The sequence below is a fragment of the Xenopus laevis genome, chromosome 7L, assembly GCF_017654675.1.
Source record: "Xenopus laevis strain J_2021 chromosome 7L, Xenopus_laevis_v10.1, whole genome shotgun sequence".
Classification (NCBI taxonomy): Eukaryota; Metazoa; Chordata; class Amphibia; order Anura; family Pipidae; genus Xenopus; species Xenopus laevis.
Genome location: NC_054383.1, coordinates 75387530 through 75412314, shown reverse-complemented (window position 1 = coordinate 75412314; position 24785 = coordinate 75387530). Strand labels below are relative to the sequence as shown.

Genomic DNA, 24785 nt, shown 5'->3' with positions numbered 1-24785 from the left:
AAAGGAGCCCAGGCACCCCGCCATCTTTGCAGGCTTCACAAGAGGCGGAACTGTCGCACTCCCAACTGGACCCACAAGGGCCATCCTCCGAGGTATCGGGAATTTTGAATTCCATACAAACCATGTTCCGGACGGAACTGGCAGCTGCAGTTGCGGACTTTACAAAACAAATCCATGAACTAGGCACTCGGACGAGCGCCTTGGAGGACCGCACGGAGGAGCTTGTGGCAGCGATACATGCTGATAGTGACGCCATTGAGTTCCAGAAGGAACAAATTGCCGTAATGGAGGAAAAGATCGAGGATCTTGAGAACAGATCTCACAGGGCCAACATCCGCCTTCGTGGAGTCCCAGAGACCGAGATGGACCTCGAATTATTTGCGATGAACCTTTTTACTACCCTATTGCCTGAAGCACCGCCTGAGAAACTGCAAATGGTGAGAATACATAGAGCGCTAGCTAGGCCTCGCACTAAGGATACGCCTAGGGACATAGTCCTGAAACTGCAACATATACCAAATACTACAAGCAGCGCGCCAATTCACCAGAGATCCCGACAACAAAATATCGGCTGATATTTATGCAGACCTGGCACCTACTACCTTGCAAAAGAGGAGGCTGATGAAAGATGTTACTTTACAGCTTCAGAAGGCACGGATTAAGTACAGATGGGGCTTCCCCTTTGCACTCCATTGCACCATTGCTCCGTATGTATTCATTCAAGACCACTGAGGCGGCCTTACATGTCCTACAGAAGGAAGGCCTTCTTGCTCCTTCGCCAACACCGTCGGCGGGAAGCAGTCCGCGACCTCACAAGGAGTGGCAAGTGGTGGCTGGTCCCCGCTCACCTTCTCGTCTAGGCCGCACCTCTGGCATCCCCAAACCGCAAAGGCTCCGCTCTCAAACGATTTCCAATAACAGAGACTTGCCCGGATAAGTATGCCTTATACCCCGTGTTTCTATTTACTTGTGCTGGATACGTTGCATCCTTCTAAATGGGCTTGGGAATAGATGCTGCCCACATTCCCCAGTCTTGTGGCGACCCCCACATAGACAGTCGCTGAATGACCGGGACATTTTCCCCACTTTTGGGGTTCTTTTTCAGGTTACTTTTTATTACTTACATTGTTTTGTTCACTATTTTGGGTTGATCCACTGTGTCTATAACTGTTTTTGGTATCCTTTTTGTACTCTCTCATTACGGAATGTACTTACCTTTCTGCCTCTTCCTATGGTCCTTGAATGTTCAGTATACCTGTATGCTATACTGTTAGTGCAGCATGGCCTCCACTCCTGTTCTCTCCTATCCCTAGGTTCATGTCATTCTACTTGTAGCTCCCCCACTCGGGGTGTTACGCTGTTTTGCTTTAATGGCTTTCCTATAGTACCATTTCAATATGGCTTTTACAATAATCTCCCATAATGTTAAGGGGTTAAATTCTCAGCGGAAGCGTAAACAGGCCTTCCAATGGTGTGAACGTATCCATCCAGATGTGATTTGCCTGCAGGAGACTCACTTCACTAGACAGTTGTAACCGAAATATTTTCATCACCAATATTCCCGATACTTTCTAGCATCTACTCCCAATAAAAAACATAGAGGTGTTGCTATTCTGGTCCATAACAACTTTCCGATTGTTGTAACGGATGTGCAAGTAGATAAGGAAGGGCAGTACTTATCCATAGTTGGTACCCTATTTGAAAAGTCTATTAGGATTACATCCACCTATTCCCCGAATGCTGCCCCCCTGGAGTTTTTTAACAAATTCGCTACTAAACTAAGTACACATCCCCATGATATTAATTTGTGGTGCGGAGACTTCAACTTTCCCTTTAATCCGGCTTTGGATAAATCGGCCGTGTTACCCTATTTCAGGGAATCTAAGGCCACTAAAATGACTCAACGGGTTCTTAACACGTCCCAATTTGTTGACACCTGGAGAGAACTCCACCCTAGAGCACGTGGATATACCTTTTATTCAGCCCCTCATAAGCAATATTCTAGAATCGATGCCATCTTACTCAATGCAGCAATGGTCCCTAACCTAAAGGATGCCTTTATTAAAGTTTGCCCGTGGTCAGACCATGATCTCATGGTTACTAAGGTGTTGCTACAGGGTATTCACCCTAGATCATCTAGATGGCGCCTTAATGAACGCCTGCTTAGCGATCCCCAACTCACACAAGAGTTAAAAACGACTCTAACTAATTACTTTAAGGAAAATACCACGGCTGATGTCAAGCCAGATATTGTATGGGCGGCCCATAAGGCTACTATCCGAGGGTATCTCATACAACAGGCTGCTAGGAGGAAAAAACAACAAAGGGAAAGGTATAGCCAACTAGAATTCTCATTGACCACCTTGGAAAGGCTCAATCAAGCTTCACCGTCATCACACCTGGCCAAACGTATTAAAGCACTTAAACAAGAATTGAATACTTTACAAATGGAACAAGTAGATAAAGCTATCAGATGGACTAGGTTTAGGTATTATAAGAATTGTCCAATAGAATATGGAGAAGCCGCACACCACACACTCCCAAAGGTTCTTATCCTGGTGCCCAGTGATAGAGGAATCGGCAGCCTCACAACAAGGGTAAGAAGAATTCCACCGGCACACAGGAATTGTAGTAGCAGGGCAAGCCCTTGCAATTTTATTATGCAGTAGTGCAATGTTTCGGGGTCACGCCCCTTTGTCAAGCTTGACAAAGGGGCGTGACCCCGAAACGTTGCACTACTGCATAATAAAATTGCAAGGGCTTGCCCTGCTACTACAATTCCTGTGTGCCGGTGAAATTCTTCTTATTATTATAAGAATTGTAACAAACCAGACACTTACTTAGCCAACCTCCTGCGTACCAAATCTCGGATTAACCAGATACCCCGTATTAGAACTTCACTAGGCACCATTACCTCTAACCCGGAAAAAATAAGGGACACATTTTTAGACTTCTATAGGAAACGTTATACACCAACACATAAACCAGATTCTCGAGCTATACAGACCTTTCTTTCTCAGTATCCTTTACCTACATTCTCTGATTCAAGTTTAGATATGCTGAATGCTGCCATAACGGTTGAGGACATTGCTTACACAATCAAACATCTCAAGGTAGGGAAGGCACCCGGCCCTGATGGCTTCTCAGCTAAATATTATAAGGTCTTTGCTGACATAGTAATTCCACGACCTTAAATTGTTGTTTGATCATATCCGGGATGGTAAACCTTATTCCCCAAGAACTGCTGTCGGCGCATATTACACTGATCCCTAAACCGAATAAGGACCCTCTCCAACCGAAACATTACTGTCCCATTTCTCTATTGAACATTGATTTAAAAATTTTGACTAGCATACTAGCACGGAGATTGTCCTCTATTTTGCCGGAGGTGATACATAGAGACCAGGTTGGATTCATCCCATTCAGACAGGCAGGGGACAATGTGAGAAAGGTACTTAATATCATACAACATGCTAAGTCTACCAAAACACCCATGGGTGTGTTAGCCTTGGATATAGAGAAGGCGTTTGATTCCCTTGACTGGCAATATCTTAGAACCATACTTAGCTCACTTGGGATTGGTGAACCTTTTAATACTATTCTTTCTACATATTACTCTACCCCGTCTGATGTTTCCCCATTGACTTATGCTATGCTGCAGTTATGGAACATACTTAAATTTAAATATCGTCTGGCATCAAACCCTTCGGCAATGGTACCATTGCATGGAAACACCCTTTTTCCCCCGAGCCGATCCGAGTCGGCCTTTACTTGGTGGAAAGACAGGGGGGTACTTACCGCCTACCAGCTCACTGATGGATCTAAACCGCTGCCTATGGAGACACTTATTCAGAAATATCAGGCTCCGCCAACTGAGACGTACCAGGCAATGCAACTGTCACATTTTGCTACACACTTCTGGCACAAGACTATGGTCTCTAGAACATTTCTAGAGGTCATTTGCATGACTTCCCCAATGTGTAAACGAGTCTTATCAACCATTTATAACCAGTTGAACCATGCTGTTGCACCGGACAAACTTCAACACACGTTGGACTGGGAAACGGACTTGGAGTCAACGTTTTCTCCGGAAGTATGGCTCAAAAGCTACTTAAAGATTTTCAAAGGGAGCTATAATGTCACCATAGTGGAAACCTCATTTAAACTCTTCCATAGAGCATACTATGTTCCGGAATGACTTCATCGTATATACCCCACTGTTTCACCTCAATGCTTCAGAAATTGTCCCACTAGAGGGACGGTATGGCATATCTGGTGGAGCTGTCCTGTGACACAAGCCCTATGGCAGCAGATATCTCGGATATTGACTACACTCTTTTATACTCCCATTGACCCCTGCCCAGAGGTTATGCTCCTTGGACATAAACTGGAGGGCATGAACCATTCGGCACAGCATCTGACTCAACATATCTGTATGGCAGCTAGGATTCATATTGCAGCAAGGTGGAAATCACCCTGCCTTTCCTTATCTAAAGTCTTGGACAAAATAGAGTTCATCCATTCCAATGAACGTTTGAAATACCAAATTGATGGTCAAATGGAAAAATACATCGAGATCTGGGACACTTGGATCCTTCATAAGGAGTCGTTCATATCCCTTTGAGTTGGAATGGGGCAATGGGCAGAGTTCATTTCACTCTCCTTGAGTGTGTGTTTAACTACTGTATGAGGCATATGGCAATAACTTGCTCTAGAGATACCAAATGTGACATGTTTAGTGCTAATTTTCAAATCGTCAGTGGATCATTTTACTTATGGCTTATTTTCTTTTCATGTTTTTTTTCTCTTTTTTTTCTTTTTTTTTCTTTTTCTTTATTGTGTTTTTTCTATATCTTTTCCCCTGTCAAGCAATATATTGTACCATGCATTCACGTGTTGTGCATTATGCTGTTTTGTATACAGTCCTTCGGGAAAGGTGAAATCTGATTTCAATAAAAAGAAAGTTGACAAAAAAAATTTGCACTTACTATATAAGATATCATGACCTGGTAGTTTGCAATTAAGAATGCAGCAAATTAGAACAATCTACCTGGCAATATGTTACCCTTGGAATGGGGATAAAAATACAGTATGTAGCTATTTTGCCTTCCTGGTTGAAGTGAAGAATTCAACTAAGGCTGCATTGTACATTTACCCATTCACCTAATCTCTGCTAAGTCTTCAGAGTTCTAGAGATTTCTTGATTTCTTAGCAGGATTTATAGCATAGAGCAATGCTGTCCAACTTCTATGGTACCGAGCGCCGGAATTTTTCCAATCTACATGGTGGAGGGCCGATAACAGAAGCCAGTGTTAGCCACTCCCTGTTTTTAGACCACACCCACTTTAAACCACACCCATGTTACCGCTAGACCATGTCCACATTAATAGCACACCAAAAAACCATATGGTTGGTGCTCACTGCAGGGATCAGGGCCGGAACTAGGGGTAGGCAGAGTAGGCGGCTGTCTATGGCGCCATCATTGAGGGGCGCACTTTTTTCAAGCGTTTATTTAATAATTTGTTTCAGTAATCATGGTCACCATCTCCTTCCCTTTCTCCCTCTTGCCGGCAAGTAATAGCTCCTTCTGTGCGATGCACCGCGACGTGCATACACGCGTCAATGACGTCACTGATGTGATGACAGAGAGAGAGGCAGAGAGCTGGCGGCCTGCTTGATATGGCTCTCGCTGCTCTCAGCCTTGCACAGTTGCACTGAACTCAAGACATTCTTTCTATTACTGTAAAGTGTGAAGCTTCCTGCTGGCACAGCCAGGTACAGATTTGGGGCCCATATGTTTGCTGTTACTGCTGGGCTGGGCTGGGCGCTGGCACAAGTACATAAATACTTGGGGGCAATATGATGTGATCAGATTTATTTTTGGCTGCTGCTGACACAGGTAAAGATTGGGGGCAATATGATGGCTGCAGGAGGGCTGTATGATGGATGGCTGCTGAGCTTGCTGGTACAGGTACAGGAGGCAGTAATATAAATGAAAAAGTGTACATTTTCTTGCCCTCTTTATTTAAAAACCATCATGGTAAGGAGGGAAATGGTAATGCAGGTCAGGGGGGCACTGAGTGAAGCTCTTGCCTAGGGTGCCAAACCACCTTGTGCCTGCCCTGGCAAGGATGTCACCCATATGTGAAAAAGTTAAGTCATATTAAGACATACCCATAAATCCATATGCCTTCTCCTCCCCTGTGTATAATACAGTACCCCAGCATATGATTAAACACCTTAGGGGCCACTAACAATAATTTTCAAATGCTAACAAACCCCCAGAACAAATACCAGAGTATGACACACACAGGGAGCATAGGGAAAACAGAGCAGGAGACAGGAATCAGGACCAGTCTAATATGTACTACATACAGTGACACAGTGCTGGTTCCCCATTAGCATTTTGAATAAAGTGTGAACAGGTGAACAATGTGGGCAGTTTCAGTCTGGGTCTCAGATGTGAACAGTACAGGCCTTTAGGGGAGTGAACAATAGAGGCGTCACAAGTGTGAACAATGCAGGGGGATCACAAGTGTGAACAATACAGGGGATTAGTCTGAATTTGAGGTTTAGACGATTCAGGGGCCAGTTAATCTCTGTAGTGATACCTTTTTAATGTTACATATGGTAAGAAGACACAGCAGGCAGACTTTGATGGGGAGGGCCACATGAGGGGGGGTCGCGGGCCGCCAGTTGGACAGCCCTGACATAGAGTATAGCCCTCTGTTTAAATGTCACCTCAAGAGCACAGGAATCTAACACTACCAAGAACACTGTCAACATATTCAAAGAGTTATTGTAAATGTGCGGTAGAGTGTTGCAGGGTGCAGAAGGGGTACACTTGCCTCTATTTGCACCTTTGATTCGTATCTTGTAACCCATAGCAACCAACCCGATTGACCAGAATTAACCAGTAAATGCTACCTGGCAATACAGTGCTATGGGTTACTAGGCCAGCAGCAAACTTAAAGAGATACTGAGTTAAAGTTGAAAAAAATCCCTGCCCCTTACCCTACATAGACCCCCCTCCCCCCAGCCTAGCTGCTACCCAGGGCAAATGCCACTCTTTACTTACCCCTGTAAGATTCTGTCCAGCAGAGTTTACGTCAGCCATCTGGCATGCACTGAAACTCACGAAAATTGCCGAATCGCTGGTCTCATTCCGAAGATTACAGAAGCAGCTGAAGATGGCACCCGTGAACTCTGCTGGACAGAACCTGCATGGAGGGGTAAGTAAAGAGTTAGGAGCATTTGCCCAGGGTAGCAGCTAGGCTGGGGGGGAGGAGGGAGGGGTGTCTATGTAGGGTGGGGGGGGTAGGGTTTTTTTTTATTAAGGGTTTGTTTCTCCTTGAACGGAGGTTAACATAATTGGCAGAACACATTTGTTCTTTGCATCTCTCTAAACTGTTAATCAGTCAGCATCTAGAAGGAGGGGGCATATGGGACATATGTTTTAGTTAGTTTGTGTTGCTCCTGAGTAAAAAGGTCAGGATCAAAAGCAAACTAACTGAACAATTATGTCCCCTATGGGGTCCCTTAAAGTCGCGACTAACAAGTTTGAGAGATGCAAAGCAGGAAGTTGGGTCCTGACTTTTCCTGACATCCAGTCACTCCAGCCTTTATAGATACCTTTTTTTATAACTAACTATATTGAAAACAGTTTTTTATTTTGCATGTACTATCTATTTACCCAGTTTTATTTTTTATACAGAACTGTTCCCTGAAGACCTTTTATTATATTACCCTTTAAATTGTTAGAATTGATCATGGAGTAAATAAGATCATGTTTTAACCAGTTCTATATTTAAGGGTATGTTTGGCCCAAGCAAGTCGTTTACTGCAGGTTTTTAATAGCACTGTAGGAGGTTTAAATTAAGGATTTTTAAATGATTTAGTTATATTTTTTAAAAAAACCCAGGTAGTATTGGGGTACCATTTCGATGAAGCCAGATGTTGTCTTATATTTGCTGCCAATGTAGGAGAGTTCCCATTCTTGTGAGAGGTTGTAAGAGCTACTCTATATCTACTATGACTCCAAATTAATTTATGAAAATTTTATAGTAATTGCTTCAATGTTTTTGGGGATACTGCAACTTTTAAAAAAGAAGTTTCAGTAAAACATTCATGTTCAGTGTTGCCATTTTCACAAGAAAATGGAATGTTGAAATGTTTAGGCCACTTTGAAAATAATATAGGAACTTTTTAAAATTAAAATTGGCATCAAAGAGTTGATTGTAGTAGGGCTGATGTGGGTTCCTAGATATAAAATTTAATCGGTATGTCAATTTTTATGGGGATGAGAAGAGCTTCTGTTTCATTAATATTGATTTTTTATACCAGAAAGGGAATAATATGCTTAGACTTTATTTAAATTTGTGTATATGACAAGGTCAGTAAATTTAATCTGCAACTAAAGGTGGCCATACACGAGCAGATTTAATCTGCCAATTCAAACTGATTCAGCATCTTATCTACCTGTCGGTGGGGCCCTTCAATGTGCTGACCAGATTGGGCCTGTATTTTGTACAGATCTTAAAATACAATTAGGGTGCCTTTGAAGTATTAATTAAAATTAGATGAGGAGAGAGTATGTGCAGGACCTGATGTCTTTACATGCATAATCTTACATACTTTTAAGTTAAAAGTTTAACTGCTAATTCTTCCCGGCTAATATATTTGTCTGACGATAGGTAGGTTTGCTCTATTCAAAAAATAGTCTGTGTTATTGTTTCCCTTAGTAGAGAGGATTAAATCCTTGATTATATAATTTCAGATAATTTAGGAAAGAGTTCCTATATACCTAATGCTCTAGGTAAACTCATCTGAGTTGGATCTAATGGAGTATTCATAGCTGTTTGATGTTTCAGGTATTCATAGCTGTTTAATGTGGTATGTCTATTATCTTTTACATTATATTTCTTTTAGTCTAGCTTAGTTTTCTTGCCTTCTCTCTGCCTTTAATAAGCTAAATCTTTCCTTAAAGGAAAACTATACCCCCAAAATGAACACTTAAGCAACAGATAGTTCATATCATATTAAGTGACATATTAAAGAATCTTACCAAACTGGAATATATATTTAAGTAGATATTGCCCTTTTACATCTCTTGCCTTGAGCCACCATTTCGTGATGGTCTCTGTGCTGCCTCAGAGATCACCTGACCAGAAATACTACAACTCTAACTGTAACAGGAAGAAGTGTGGAAGCAAAAGACACAACTCTGTCTGTTAATTGGCTCATGTGACCCAACATGTATGGTTTGTTGGTATATTTGTGTGTTATGGACAGAAATATGTCCCGAGAGTATCTGTCCCTTCCAAATTGTGGTGAATAAGTTCAGCTAGCTGATAAGCAGGAATGACACTGACACAGACAGTTCAGTATACAAAATGCTTCTTCATACTTTATTGTAAGGTACAAAAGGTTATATAGGCTAGGTGGGGGTTGTTATGACACCCTCCTAAGCTTGCGGTTTCGCTATGTGGCTTCAAATGGAAAAGTACAAACTTCATAGATATCAAAATAGATATCAAACTTCATAGATATATATCTTGAAATGGAAAGAAATACAAAGAAATATAAAGTACAAAGTCCTTATGCGGTTTTAAAGGGGACCCGTCACGCAAACAAAATTATTCCAAATCCTATTTTATCATGTTAGTCAAGCAAAATGAACTTTAATTACACTGTATAAATTATTTGAATATTGTTTCCATCAGTCTGGGAACTCATAATTATATTAACCAGGAAGGAGCCATTTTGTGGACAATGTTATTAAGACAAGTCTTGTATCATCTCAGAATCTTGTTTGTGCACCAGGGGACTGGGACCCAATGTCCATCCCCATGCCCTGGTTAAACAATTAAATCGTTAAGAGAGCTGGGGGAATGTGGAGAGAGCAGTGACATCTAGGAAGTGCTGAATGGAAAGTGAAAGTAATTGTTTGCCCCGCCTCTATGCCTAGGCATAGAGGCGGGGTAGGCAATATTTGATTGACAACTGATATTTTTAAATGCGTTTGAATGCTTTAATAAAAAAAAGAAATTGGCTTTCATATTTAATTTAAAAAGGACTTTTATTATACAGATTTTTATGTCTGGGTGACGGGTCCACTTTAATCTAGCAGTCGTCTTCCAGGAACAGGTGCATAGGGGCATGACCACAAGCTGTCGTGACCTTCTTAGAACGAGTCTGTTTCTGTGAAGAGGTTCCTCTTGGTTGCATCCTGGCTTGCATAGATAAAGATATATGGTTTTGCAAAATAGCTGAGCAAGGAAATATAGAAAACACACAGTATAACAGTAAAATAGACTTTTTAAATGATAGAAAATAGAATAGACTGACCAGTCCACCACAATCCCCCCTAAAAACGTCTATTTTGCTGTCCCTACCTAGATAGAAGTTAGTAAATTGCTCCAGAGGGAATACACCCTAGTGGTGGGTATGATGCTTCAGCGTGGTCTGGAGAGACCGGCACAAAAATCAGTGACCAACCCTGCCAACTTAGCTAACAGCACTTTCCTTAAACTAAGCGAGGGAGGGGGTGGGAGTGGGTGGAGTCATGGCAATGTATTGGTAGAGAACAGTGGTCGGGATGTAAGGAAAGGACTGAAGGGCATCAAAATGAGGTCAAAGCCATGGACCAACCCTACCAACTTCACAAACCTGACTATCCCAGGGAAGGAAATATTCCATTTGACAGTTGCAAAACGTTTAGTAATAGCCATACTATTGATCAAGTATTTACCATCCTTATTATTCCTGCCTAGGGCACTAAAGGTGTAAGTTGCTACATGGGTGCTAGCGGAGTTTTACCAGAATTGTCCTGCGCTTGTCTTGCGTATTGCCACCTCCTGGGCTAGTCCCAGGGGCAGTAGGTAAAGGATATAGAGCAATATCTGGTTCCTTAGGTGCATCTGTTTTCTTGCAGTGTGAGGCATGGATCCAGGTGGGTTTTCCTTCTAGCTTCACTGAAGTAGCTGTGGTAAGGAGAACTTGGAAGCGGCCATCAAATTTGGGCTCCAAACAGTGCTTTCTCAGAAACTTCTTGACTAGGACCCAATCTCGTTGCTTGAGGCTGTGAGTACCTGTGGCAAGAGAGGGATCTGGAATAGAAGAAAACCTGAGCATGCACTCTTGTTAGTTCACTGGTTAATTGAGATACAAAGTCAGTCAATATATTTGATTGTAATTGTAATTGTTGGGGAAAATAACACCCTAACCTGGGGGCTGACACAAACAGAATCTCGAAGGGGGACAATTTATGGTCCCCCCTTGGTGTGTATCTGACACTGAACAGAGCAATAGGCAGGCTGTCTGGCCATTTCATTCCTGTATCCTGCGCCATTTTGAACATTCTGGTTTTCAATGTGCCATGCATACGCTCCACTTTCCCACTACTCTGAGGATGGTAGGGAGTATGGAAATGGAGGGTCACCCCGAGAGCAGTGCAAATTTCCTTGGTGACCGTAGCGGTGAACGCTGGGCCCTGGTCACTCTCTATGACTTCCGGGACACCGTAGCGACACACAACTTCGGTAAGTAATTTCTTGGCGGTGGTGATTGCTGTCATATTGGCCACGGGATATGCTTCCGGCCATCCTGAGAACATGTCGACAATCACAAGAACCAACTATAGAACACCTGCATCATGCGGACCTTGTATTTCTCCACGGATTCCGCCTAATCTTGGTTGATGTCCTGAATGCTTATAGCCTGATCAGCCAACCTATTCTGTGCCCAAGTTTAATTTGCTCACAGAATTCCACACCGGATTCATAAGTTGTGTCATTTACAACTTTAGTGTTGTCAAGAGAATATGTAATCTATCTGCAATATCTGAAATGGGTACATTGAGTGTACATATTTGGCTACGATAGATGAGAACCCAGGGCAAACCACACTCTTGATACTGCATCACACCTCCCCTCTTTTGAAATGTGGGTGAGACCATGGGAGGCAGCAACCAAATATGGTAACAGAGCAGGGGGTGCAACAGGGCAATTTCCTAAATGGCAAACAGAAACATAACCACTCATTCTTGCTGGGCTTTTTAATTGGCATGATGGGCTGATCTTGTGAATTAACACTCCCCTGTCAAGTAACTCTTGAATGACTGGGCGGATCCTCTCTACTTGCGCCCTGGGCAGTGGGTGCTGTGAGATTTTGGGCATCCGTCGGTAAGAAAGCCCATACATCACCTAGGACACATTGTAATTCAGGAGGTAGGTTCCTCCTTAGACATTTCTTTTAGTGACAGATTTGCTGTATCTGGGGCATTAGTCATCTCAGACACTTACTGAGGTGGGACAGACACAAACACTGCATCCTGCTTGCAGTATATGTTGCACCCTAGTTTACAAAAGATGTCCCTACCTATGTAACTGTCAGGGATGGGGACAAGGGACAATGATAAGAAAGGAAGCTTGTGTAAATACGGGACCCCCTACTTGGGCTGGGTCAACAGGGTTAATGTCCCAATTCATTTTAGCTAGCAGATGTTGGTAATCCGCTGGACCACACACATTTTTGATTACAACTAACATATCAGTCCAATTGGGGTTATGGGCACTATGGATAAACAAGAGTTCCTGTCCAAATTTGAGTGGATTAGTACGGGGTTGTGAAACGTCTTGAAAAATCCTTCTAAGATTTGGTGCTGTGTGTGTGTGTGTGCCCCTGCCTCTCCCCCCCTCTTCTCTAGTTTGTACTGTATGGGCGGGGTAGAGCTAGGCTACGGGGCTGAGAACTACCTGTATCAGCGCTGCTGTTTTCAGCACTGAAAGATGAATTGTCTCTTCTCACTATTCTCTATTTTCTAACTTAACCCTTCTGCTAGCAGCTTTTCTTGTTCTTCCTTATCTCAAATAGACTATGCCCCCAATTGTCGTCTAAATGAACATTAAGTCTATATACATGCGTTTCTGAGAAGTCAAATGAAGGAGATACACAGTATTTTTAATCAAATAATATCTCTTCCTATAAAACAAAAAAAAAAAATTAAAATAAGCATCTGATATACTGGTATCATTCCATGATGCTAACATAAAACCTAAAACTTTATTATTTAAATCATTTAAAAACAATTTTCAGAAAGAAATTTTAGAAAGGCTGAATTGAGTGGAGGGGTGGGGGTCAAAAAGAGAGACAAGTTATAAAACACAGAGAAATATTTTGCTTATCAATTTTTGCTTTGGCTTATTCAAAGCATTTAACCTTGTCTGTTGCTTTTAAAACTGGTATGCAGTTTTGTAGTACCTTTATATTTATTTATTAATTTATTTTAATACATCTGTGGTGTTCACTAACAATGTAACACACGACACAAGACAAGCAGTGGCCAGCTGCTTGCCTAAACACTCTGCCTCATGCACACATTCATACACAAATATCTCAAGCAATCTCTTAACTTAGCAGTGTCTCCTTACAGTAATGACTCTTCTGATTTTACTTTCTTTATCTTTTACTTTCTGAATCTTAAACATGGATGTTTAACAAGCTCTCTTAAATTAAACATACATTATGTATTATCTTTTATCAGAGGAGAATATAGAATACGAACACTGATGACAAGATAGCAACTTTCTATCCTATCAAGTAGTGTAGTGTTCAATGAGACTTGCTGTTCTTCCTAACAAATACTGCTTATGTGTTTTCTAAATTCTGTTACTCACTGTTCCCGACTAGTTACCTAATTCCTGGACTCATAAATTTGATTAGAAAGACAGCTTGCCTCCAGAGTGAATCCAGAGTTTATGTCTCATGTAGAATGACAACCACATGACTGAAAAAGACAGAGAGGGGGGAAGCAATCCACAGTTGTGGTCACAAAACAGTTAACAGTAGACAATCCATAACACAATTATACCAACATCCTACGCTTTTAACATTTGGAACATATCACAAAACATCAAAACATATCCGTACATATATTCTATATATACAGTACATATAGGTTGTAATTACTTAAAACAACGCTTGTGACATCTGAACACTAGCAAAAGAAATTCCCTTGGGTAAACAACAAGTGGCTTACCTGCCGGCTCTTGGAAATTCTTGTTGCTAGACTCAGAGACCTTGCGAATCAATTTCCAATAGACTATATGTGTATATATATATATATATATATATATATATATATATATATATATATATATATATATATATATATATGATTAACACAAGTGACGGATAGTAGTAAAAGTATGTATTATAAACAATTTTCCATGCACAAACAAACAGTTAGATGTCATTCATGAAGGACAGACAGATACTCCTTTTCCTTATATTAAACGATAGGTGCAGACTGAGGGGCTGCGACCGTTGTCGAAGGCAGACTTCCTTTAGATAACTCTTGGTCTTAACACTGGTTAAACGATAACCTCGGTCTGCTATGATGAACACAAGACCACACACGCACTCTGGACAGGACATCGGACACACACTACAATACTCAATGACGTCCACGAGGGGAACAACAACCTCAATACTGGTGGGTCTTCTGACTATCACAACTAAGGACAACAGGGACAACCCGCCATGGAGTGGACACGTCTGTCCCTCCAAACAATTTGCACCCTCCCAACGTTTGAGAGGTCGGGGCCGACACGTTAGTCCTTCCTCCCCGAAGTAGACACTACTAATACTCCTCCTCAACACTCTGTCGCGATCCCACGTAGGGACACTGGGGGCCCACTCATTTGCCCCCTTCCCAACAAAATGTCAGAGACTATGTATAGTAATTATCACCCGTTTAACACTTTGTCGCGATCCCACATAGGGACACTGGGGACCGACTTGCCCCCTTCCCAACAAAATGTCGAAAACTATGCAAATCAGTTGTCACCTCCTCAACACTTTGTCGCGGTCCCACGTAGGGACACTGGGGGCCCACTCATTTGCCCCCTTCCCAACAAAATGTTGGAGCCTATGTAAATAAGTGTAGTTGTCACCTGTTACCCGAAGTATCAACCTATCCTTTCTTTCTATATTTCCATCCACCAGTAAGGAGTTAATAGACAATAAACATCAACCATAGATTAACAGGCGACAAGATACTCTTATACAGGTCAGGTAAATGGCACCAGGCAAGATTTTACCTGTCTTTGCTGGCTGCTAGAAGTCGATATTGGCAACAGACACCATCAGCAGTAGGTACAGGTATGACACAGGCAAGAAACTAATAACATAGTTCTTACCTGTGTCCCGGAGGTGATCAGTCTCCATCCTTTTCCTCTACTGGGCGACTGTTGTCCTTGGCATCGGCTAGTGGTCAGCCAGAACCTGGTGCCCCACGTTGGGCGCCAATTGTTATGGACAGAAATATGTCCCGAGAGTATCTGTCCCTTCCAAATTGTGGTGAATAAGTTCAGCTAGCTGATAAGCAGGAATGACACTGACACAGACAGTTCAGTATACAAAATGCTTCTTCATACTTTATTGTAAGGTACAAAAGGTTATATAGGCTAGGTGGGGGTTGTTATGACACCCTCCTAAGCTTGCGGTTTCGCTATGTGGCTTCAAATGGAAAAGTACAAACTTCATAGATATCAAAATAGATATCAAACTTCATAGATATATATCTTGAAATGGAAAGAAATACAAAGAAATATAAAGTACAAAGTCCTTATGCGGTTTTAATCTAGCAGTCGTCTTCCAGGAACAGGTGCATAGGGGCATGACCACAAGCTGTCGTGACCTTCTTAGAACGAGTCTGTTTCTGTGAAGAGGTTCCTCTTGGTTGCATCCTGGCTTGCATAGATAAAGATATATGGTTTTGCAAAATAGCTGAGCAAGGAAATATAGAAAACACACAGTATAACAGTAAAATAGACTTTTTAAATGATAGAAAATAGAATAGACTGACCAGTCCACCACATGTGAGTACAGTGAATCCTACAATCCCAGGGGGCGGCCCTTATTTTTTAAAATGGCAATTTTCTATTTATGATTAACCAATGGCACATACTACTAGAAAAGTATATTATTATGAAAATGATTTATTTACATTCAGCAGGATTTTACATATGAGCTGTTTTATGCAATATCTTTTTATAGAGACCTACATTGTTTGGGGGGGGTATAGTTTTCCTTTAAGGTTACAATTTGGTCCAATAGAGTAAGTCTTAAATATGTATTGTATTTCCAATTCTGTTAATTGTTTACGGAGAGAAACGAGTTAAGAAAGGTATTTTTTTTCTTGTGGGAAGTTAAGGTTAAGAAAAAAAGAACTGAGGTTAATAACATAATGACTGGGTTCCCTACTGCCCCCCTTGGCTCAAGCACTGCCTAACATAGTGTTGATAATGGGTTGAGTGCAGAGGACCTTTTATCATTTAAAATACACACACATTTAAATGTTTCTGTGTTTATATAGTGTATAAAGTACCCGCTCTTGTAAAATATAAGGATATATATATATATATATGTAATATAACTCCCCAACACTTACAAATCTTATATATCATAATATCATAATGATTTTCCCAGTTAATTTCTCTGCCACATTGATTTTAGAGACATGGGGTTTACCTGCTGTATATAGATATCAGATAGATGAATTGCATGTTATCAAATCCCTATACCAGTACCTTGTACCAGTATGATATCCAGTATCCTGAGACTGCTGTGACACTGTACCATGTCACAAACAAAAACTAAGACTTAAGATGTTACACACAGACTCTGCAGCAAGACATTGCTGATTAAGGAACGTGGAATCAGGTTTTTTACTCTGGAAGGGAAGGAGTACAACTTAGTTCCTGCCTCTGTGACTCATTGAAATGAATAGTTCTGGCAGAGGCTCCAAGCATGTACCTGTGGGCAGCTCTGCTTGTTGCTAAGCAACGACCCCAGAATCTCCAGCAGGCTTGCCTTGTAAGCTAGTGCCTGGATGATTGGCGGGGACACGGCTAGGCTTCAGCAATGTGAAACTGTCAGGCCACTGTGGGATCGTCTGGAGGGGAGGTGTGATCTTTTGGGCCTATACATCTGCAGTTTCCTGAGTCTCAATCATCCTCCAGGTGGCTGTAGGTAAGAGAATAGCCTGTTCTAATTATTAGCACTGGGTTATCTCCCCACCTTCCCTCCTCACTGTTCTGACATGTGCCATGGTGCTGCTGCCCTGAGACCAGTGCAACCCGAGCTTTTGATTAACATCTATCTATCCTTTATCTGTCTGTCCATCTGTCCATCTGTCAGATCTATCTATCTATCTATCTATCATCTATCTATCATTTCTCTATCTTTCTGTCTTATATATATATCTATAATACACAAAAGCCATGAATATCCTGTAAATTATATCCTTATAAACGGTGAGTAGTGATGTCATCAGTTATAAACGGTGAGTAGTGATGTAATTTCTGTCACATGACTCACTAAAATTTGTGTATTATAATTAATAAAGTACCCCCAGTTGTAAAATATGAGGATATTATAAGTTACCTCGGAGTTCCATGACCTGTATAAAAACACTCGGCCTTTGGCCTCGTGTTTTTATATGGTCATGAAACTCCTCGGTAACTTATAATATCCTTATATTTTACAAGAGGGGGTACTTTATTCACTATATAATGCCAGCTGCAAAGCAACCCTATTGGTCCCACTGTTAGTTGTATTTTTAAACAACCTTTGCAGCAAAAGCTGGTTTATTGCACTGTTGTTTTCTTGTGAAGGTGAACGATTGTATGAATATAATAACAAACTGTAAAACGGTGCTGTAGAGCTGGCTACGTACAAAAGTGGTATTTCCGATTCCAAGGAACGAATGTTCACTGATTCATTGAGTTCAGAGTCTCAAGGTGATGTTATTGCATGAGAGTAATGGGGTCATACATTTTTCATTTACAATAGGGTTAGTGTGTTAAATCTCTGAACTTAATGCCACGCACAGTCCCCAGAACCATATAAATAACTGATTAAGTATGCTGAAAGTGCTAGGAAAGCAGAAAGCATTTAAGGCTGCAATTATGTCATGCTTTATTTATTAACATATTTGCTTTTACCATAGTGATTGTGGGGGAAGCCCTTTTCAGTGCCTGGCTGTACCAATAATTGGAAGTTGTTTGCTTTTGTGCAAAATGGACTCCCAATGCAATTGCAGCTTTATCTCACATACAATAAAATTGCTTTTCTACAGTCCCACGCACTTTAGACTCATGGTCATGATCTTGGAAGTTTTAGGCTAAAAGCAAACAAAGGTCTGTGTCAGCAATCAATTTTGCGCATGTGTGGCACATTTAATGACCTGTTACCTTAAGAAATAATTCCAAGTCTATCATGTTAGTTGTTACTTACAGTGGCTCATTTATCAACACATTTTCTCCTGGGCAATAACTTATAGCAACCAATCAGGTTTTTCAGCCAGCTGCAGGTTGAACAGTGAAAGCAGACATCTGATCTATTGTCATGGATTACTGCCCACGTGCAAATATTATAAATTATTACAATCTCGCTTCCTTGATCAACAGTTACTGTATACATCTTTTGCTAAAATAAATGCAAGTTATAAACAAAATGGCAGTGTGTTAGGAGTTTCCTTAAATGAGAAGGATCTAGGGGTCTTTGTAGATAACACTTTGTCTAATTCTGGGCAGTGTCATTCTGTGGCTACTAAAGCAAATAAAGTTCTGTCTTGCATAAAAAAGGGCATTAACTCAAGGGATGAAAACATAATTATGCCTCTTTATAGGTCCCTGGTGAGGCCTCATCTGGAGTATGCAGTTCAGTTTTGGACTCCAGTGCTTAAGAGGGATATAAATGAGCTGGAGAGAGTGCCGAGACGTGCAACTAAATTAGTTAGAGGGATGGAAGACTTACATTATGAGGGTAGACTGTCAAGGTTGGGGTTGTTTTCTCTGGAAAAAAGGCGCTTGCGAGGGGACATGATTACACTTTACAAGTACATTAGAGGACATTATAGACAAATAGCAGGGGACATTTTTACCCATAAAGTGGATCACCGTACCAGAGGCCACCCCTTTAGACTAGAAGAAAAGAACTTTCATTTGAAGCAACGTAGGGGGTTCTTCACAGTCAGGACAGTGAGGTTGTGGAATGCACTGACGGGTGATGTTGTGATGCTGATTCAGTTAATGCCTTTAAGAAAGGCTTGGATGATTTTTTGGACAGACATAATATCAAAGGCTATTGTTATACTAAGCTCTATAGTTAGTATAGGTATGGGTATATAGAATTTAATTAAAAGTAGGGAGGGGTGTATGTATGGATGATGGGTTTTCATTTGGAGGGGTTGAACTTGATGGACTTTGTCTTTTTTCAACCCAATTTAACTATGTAACTATGTAACTACTAATGAACTCTGTAGGCTACCTGATCATCCCCTTGGTGTTTTATCTTTTCTATAACATTATATTTTCATTCATTTCTTTCACTTATTTTGCCTTACAATATGTGTCTCAGTTAAATCACTGCATATCTTGTTATAATGACTTTTATTGTTATGTAATAATAGGAAAATGTATTGCTTACTCAACCAGAGTTGGACTCAAGAGCCCATTAACCAGTCACCCCTGCTCATCACTTCCATGCCACCCCCAGCCACTGCCACTACTTACTAACTTTGCTGTCAATCAGGCTGCACCTCTAGGAGAAAATAAATTAAAGATGGGCATGCATTCCACAGTGGAATGCATGGGCATCTTTATTTTTGCTAGAATCTTTTCCGATGTTACGTGCTGGTGGCTGCCTTGCGGGAAGGGCCAAACTGGATTGGGGCCCATTGGGTTTTTGCCCTGTATCCTTGTGGGTCAGTCCGACCCTATTATAACCATGTATTGAATTCTGTTTCTAAGCATGTTTCCAGTACGTTGTAGATTAATTATGTTAACACAGAATGAAAGCTAAAATCACTGGGGGAGCTAATGTGTTGGCAGTTGCTGACTTTCCTTTAAGGCACCAGCTTCTTCCCAGCTCTCAGGTATTCCCTATCCTGTTTCAAGTTTGGTGCATGTGCAGTACAGTTATTGCAAAAGAAGTTCTGTATTGTGCATATACCTGCTCAGGGTGGCATAAGGGATACCTTTGTGTTGGCAAGAAGATGTCAGCAGTGCACTCTATAGGAAAGGAAACTCACCTGGTTCATTTTTAAAGAAGAAGCAAGCTGGCTTAGGCTGAATGGTCAGCAATTTACATCTCTCAAAGGTGCCAAATACTACTCACAGAAACTGTTTTTGCAAATAAATTAATGTAATCACATAATTTTTTACAAAATACAGGAATTAATTATTTTGGTTTGAAGGTTATGCAGTAGAACCCTGATTTTACATTCTCCAGGGGACTATGAAAAACTCTTTCAATTCTGGGAAAATGTAAAATCAGGGTTTTAATGTATTTAAGTGATATCTGTCTATTAGTTCATATGTTCTGCACTTCTAATTCTGACTTCTGAATGTAGCGGTATATTTATCAAAAAGAAAAACTAAAGCTTGCCACTGTCCACCAGAGTGAATTTCCACCTCTTTTGAGTCATTCATATATTCATATCCTGAAGTTCAAGAGTTTGGTCGACCCCCATTAGTGTCATATAGAAGGGGGAGAACGTTGGGTAGTCAGTTGGTTCACTCTGACACGAAGGAAAAACAAGCCTCGACACAATCATACATGGGTATAAAATCGCGGGGGATGTTCCCCTGTCTTACATGTTCACAATGTTGTTGTGTGCATAAGGGTACAACATTTGAGCATCCGACCACCGGTCGTAAATATACTCTGAGGGGGTACTATACGTGTTTGACTAAATTTGCTGTTTATGTGTTAATTTGTCCTTGTGGTCTCCTCTATGTGGGGAGACCACATTGCAAATAAAAACACGCATATCCCAACATAGATCTACAATTAGGAAGGGCACTGTGAAGTTGCCAGTCTCTAAGCATTATGTGGAGAAAGGACACAAGGATACAGATTTGAAATATATGGTTCTGGAATGTGTACCCTCCCCTAAACGGGGGGGTGATAGAGAACTATTGTTGAGGAAAAGAGAGGTATGGTGGATACACCAACTAAACACGTTGGCCCCAAATGGGCTTCATAGAGACTATGACCTATATGTATTTCTATGACGGGATAAGCATTGTTCTCATTTCTGTTTTTTATTCTTTGTTTTGTTTCTTTTTAGCTGGATTTGGATATGCAGTGGACTAACGCTGAGTTGTTGTATACCTGCATGGATAACATTAAGCAATTACGGGGTTAATGTGTGAGGATCATCAATGATGTCATTTGCTATATGTAACTTCCTGTGTTACCTTGTATAAATAGGTGTAAACTAATGCTTGTTAATTGAATGATGCCCTTGGCTTGAGAAAGGGGTTTGTATACCCCGAAACGTCGCCCTTTGGGCTTTGGTATGTTTTTCTACAATATATATCCTTTTTTGCATACAAAATTTGGAGTGCTGTGTCAGTTTTTATTTTTTTTTATATATATATATAGATGTATATATATAGGGCATATTTATCAGTTAGTGAAACTGAAAGTTCACCTTTTGATGAATCAGGTTTTATATTTCCCATAGCAATGAATACAGAGTGGTGGAATTTCTCTCTGGCAGACTTTGTCTAGCTTGGGTTTCACTCTATGCTCCAATGTAACAGAAGCCAACTGACCTGGAGAAGAACTGGCTTCTGCTTTATTGTTCCAGAACTAACAACTGAAATGAATTAACAAATACTGCTTTACAAGGCAATTACATTTATAAATAATATTTAAACCATTGAAAATTGTAATTACATTTTCCAGGGGGGGGGGGCAAGGAAGAAAACATATTACACAAATTTTTCCACACAAACCCCACAACTGCTTTTCTATAAATATATAAAGTAGTAACTGTTGCACATGTATAGCATTGCCAGATTTGTAATTTTTTGCCAGAACAGCAACAAAATTACTAGCTAGCAATTTGTATAATGTTATTCCTTCTAGAGTTCTAGTTACAGCTGGATAATACAGTGGATAAATACACTAATTTTAAGTTATACCATATGTTATATCATTTTTTGTGGTCCCACCAATATATAATGCATAATACATTTTCCTGACTTTACACCATTTTTTCTGGTCCCCTGGTTGTGCACAACGAAATGCTACTAGTATGGAATCTATGTTTATACATTTTGTTTCAGTCTAGGGGAAAGCTACATTGTTCCCAAAGTGGCAGAAGGGTTAAAATAAGAGAATCATCTGAAAATAAACAATGAGGTGGATACAGGACAGGAAAAGAGAGGAGGTGAGGTACAGAAACATCCTATATAATAGTTGAAGTAGTTGAAGTGTCTTTGCGTCCAGTCCCTGTGTCCGTGGGATTGCACTACTGCGCATGTGCCCCACGGACAGTCTCTGGCTTTTTTCATAACCCAGAAGCTCGGCCCTGTGATTTCCGCTTCCGGCTAATAACCCCACTAAGGAACATGGGGAGCCCAGAGTTGTTGTGGGACTCCAGTATCCGCCTGTGGGTCGTGCTGCCCATTGTTTTCATCACTTTCCTAAATGGCCTTCTGCGCCACCATGTCACCCGCCTGCTGCAGGGGGAAAAGCGCCCCGAACTGGAGGCCCTGTGTGACAGCCAGGTGCTGATCCGGAGTCGGATCCTAAGGGAAAATGGAAAATATATCCCCCGACAGTCTTTCCTCATGAGGAAGTCCTATTTCAATGATAACGAGACTGGCTTCTTCAAGAAAACCAAGAGGAAAGTGATCCAGCGAAACCCAATGAACGACCCTACAATGATGACCGATATGATGAAAGGGAACCTCACCAATGTTCTCCCCATGATTCTGATTGGGGGCTGGATAAACTGGGCTTTCTCTGGCTTCCTGACAACTAAGGTTCCATTCCCATTAACACTGCGATTCAAACCCATGTTACAAAGTGGCATTGAGCTGGAATCACTTGATGCATCATGGGTCAGCTCTGCCTCCTGGTATTTCCTCAATGTCTTTGGCCTGCGCAGTATGTACACTTTGCTCTTGGCACAAGATAACGCTGCTGACCAAAGCCGCATCATGCAGGATCAGATGACGGGGGCTGCCCTATCTGTGCCACCGGACACTAACAAGGCTTTTAAGGCTGAGTGGGAAGCTATGGAGATCACGGAGCATCACTGGGCTCTGGAGACTATTGAGGAAGATCTGATCAGTCAGGATCTGGCACTTGCCAGTGAGCAGTAGATCTGGTGTACATTCACATTCATGTGCCAAATAAAGAGTATTTTTCCTACACATGCAATTCTAAAAAAAAAAAGTGTCTCTGCGTCCAGTCCCTGTGTCCGTGGGATTGCGCTACTGCGCATGTGCCCCACGGACCGTCTCTGGCGAATTTTTTATAAATGTTTGACTACATATGTTCTAGCGCCCGTTAATTTAACGGGCTTAATGTCTAGTATATTATAATATTATAGATATTTTTATCTATACAGATACAGGTATGGGACCTATTATCTTATGTTGTTACAATTACTTATTTGCTCATCTAAAAATGTGTTACAAAAGTATCTTATATTCAGCTGTGGCTGTTCTGGGCTCTCTGCCAAAAGACAATTAATTTTGTCTTTTTTTTCTGGCTATCCAGGTGCAGAGAAAAACTGGACTTTCCAGTACAAATGAGGGATTGCGGGTTGAGCTGTCAAAAGAGGAACTGTCCCTCTAAAAATGGGACAGTTGGGAGGTATACAATAGCGAAAAAATGCATAACTTCCTGTCAAGTGAATAAAGTACCGGAGGGTTCCTTGCGTTTCCCATGAGTAATAGTGCTCCACGAGAAAATGTGATTCAATAGTCCTTTCTATTGATGTGTACTGGGATTCCAGGGTAAATGCTATCAAACCCCCCTATTTTTTCTGGTTTTGTTTTTTTCCAAATTTGGCCTCCTCCATTGGTCTCCTGCCATCCTACCTCATTCTTTCGAATTTTTGCAGGTTCACTTTAAGTTCTGGGCTCACATGAGTAGTATGCATTCTGTGACGTCATATTGAGAGTGCGCGGGTTGCATTCAGTGGCTTCAGGAGAGCAATTGCGCATGTGTGTGATGTCCCTTTCCGGGGACATGTGCTTGTAACATCACTTGCTGTCTTCAGTGTATTTTTCTCATGGTTCTTTCTGCTTATAGGATGACATTTCTGAATATAAAAACGTACGTAAATCCTGTTATGTGTTGAATTTTGCTTGAGGCACTAGATGGCACTGTTGTGCATATAAGCTGTCAGTCATTATGTTGGAAACTCTTTTCATGCCATTTACAATTATTTGGCTTCTTATGTTTAACCCAACATAAAAGCTTTAAATGTTAATCTTTATTTACAGAAGCTGCACCCTTTGCTAGAATCCTTGGAAAATGGTATTGCTGCAAAGGCTCCAGCTTCCTCAGCATTATTTGCACTATCTTCTAAATAAGCAACAGTACCTGAGAGCTGCTTGCCATTGTAGAGAGTTAAGGTTACCAGAAAATGTTGTGACACCACTAAAAAATTTAAGTTGTAGGGCTGCATTGATTGCATTTAAATTGAACAGTGCAGCCCTTCTCGATGGATTACTAGATGTTTTCCTGAAATTCCAAATGATCTGATAACAAGGCTTGTGTATAACATGTTTTAACAAAGAAATGTTTTTTGTTATTTCTTGCACTAAACAGGGCAAGTGCAAGTTACATTCTACTTCCTGACCTGTATGTGTACAAGCAAGTTTTTGGGTCATTTAGGAGACAGAATATTAAATTATCATACAGTATTACCATACCAACAAGGTTTTTCTGTTTATGCCATAATATAT

General features: G+C 41.0%; 1 protein-coding gene across 1 annotated transcript; it reads left to right on the top strand.

The window, feature by feature from the left end:
- The first annotated feature begins 22415 nt into the window (after positions 1 to 22415).
- LOC108714228 (ER membrane protein complex subunit 3-like) lies at positions 22416 to 23227 on the top strand. The gene has a single exon (XM_041569179.1). The coding sequence runs from the start codon at positions 22431 to 22433 to the stop codon at positions 23187 to 23189; it is 759 nt and encodes a 252-aa protein (XP_041425113.1). The 5' UTR covers positions 22416 to 22430; the 3' UTR covers positions 23190 to 23227.
- The last annotated feature ends 1558 nt before the right edge of the window (positions 23228 to 24785 follow it).

Excerpts from the sequence above, each read along its gene's own strand:
- LOC108714228 (XM_041569179.1), top strand. The coding sequence starts at position 22,431 with ATGGGGAGCCCAGAGTTGTTGTGGGACTCCAGTATCCGCCTGTGGGTC.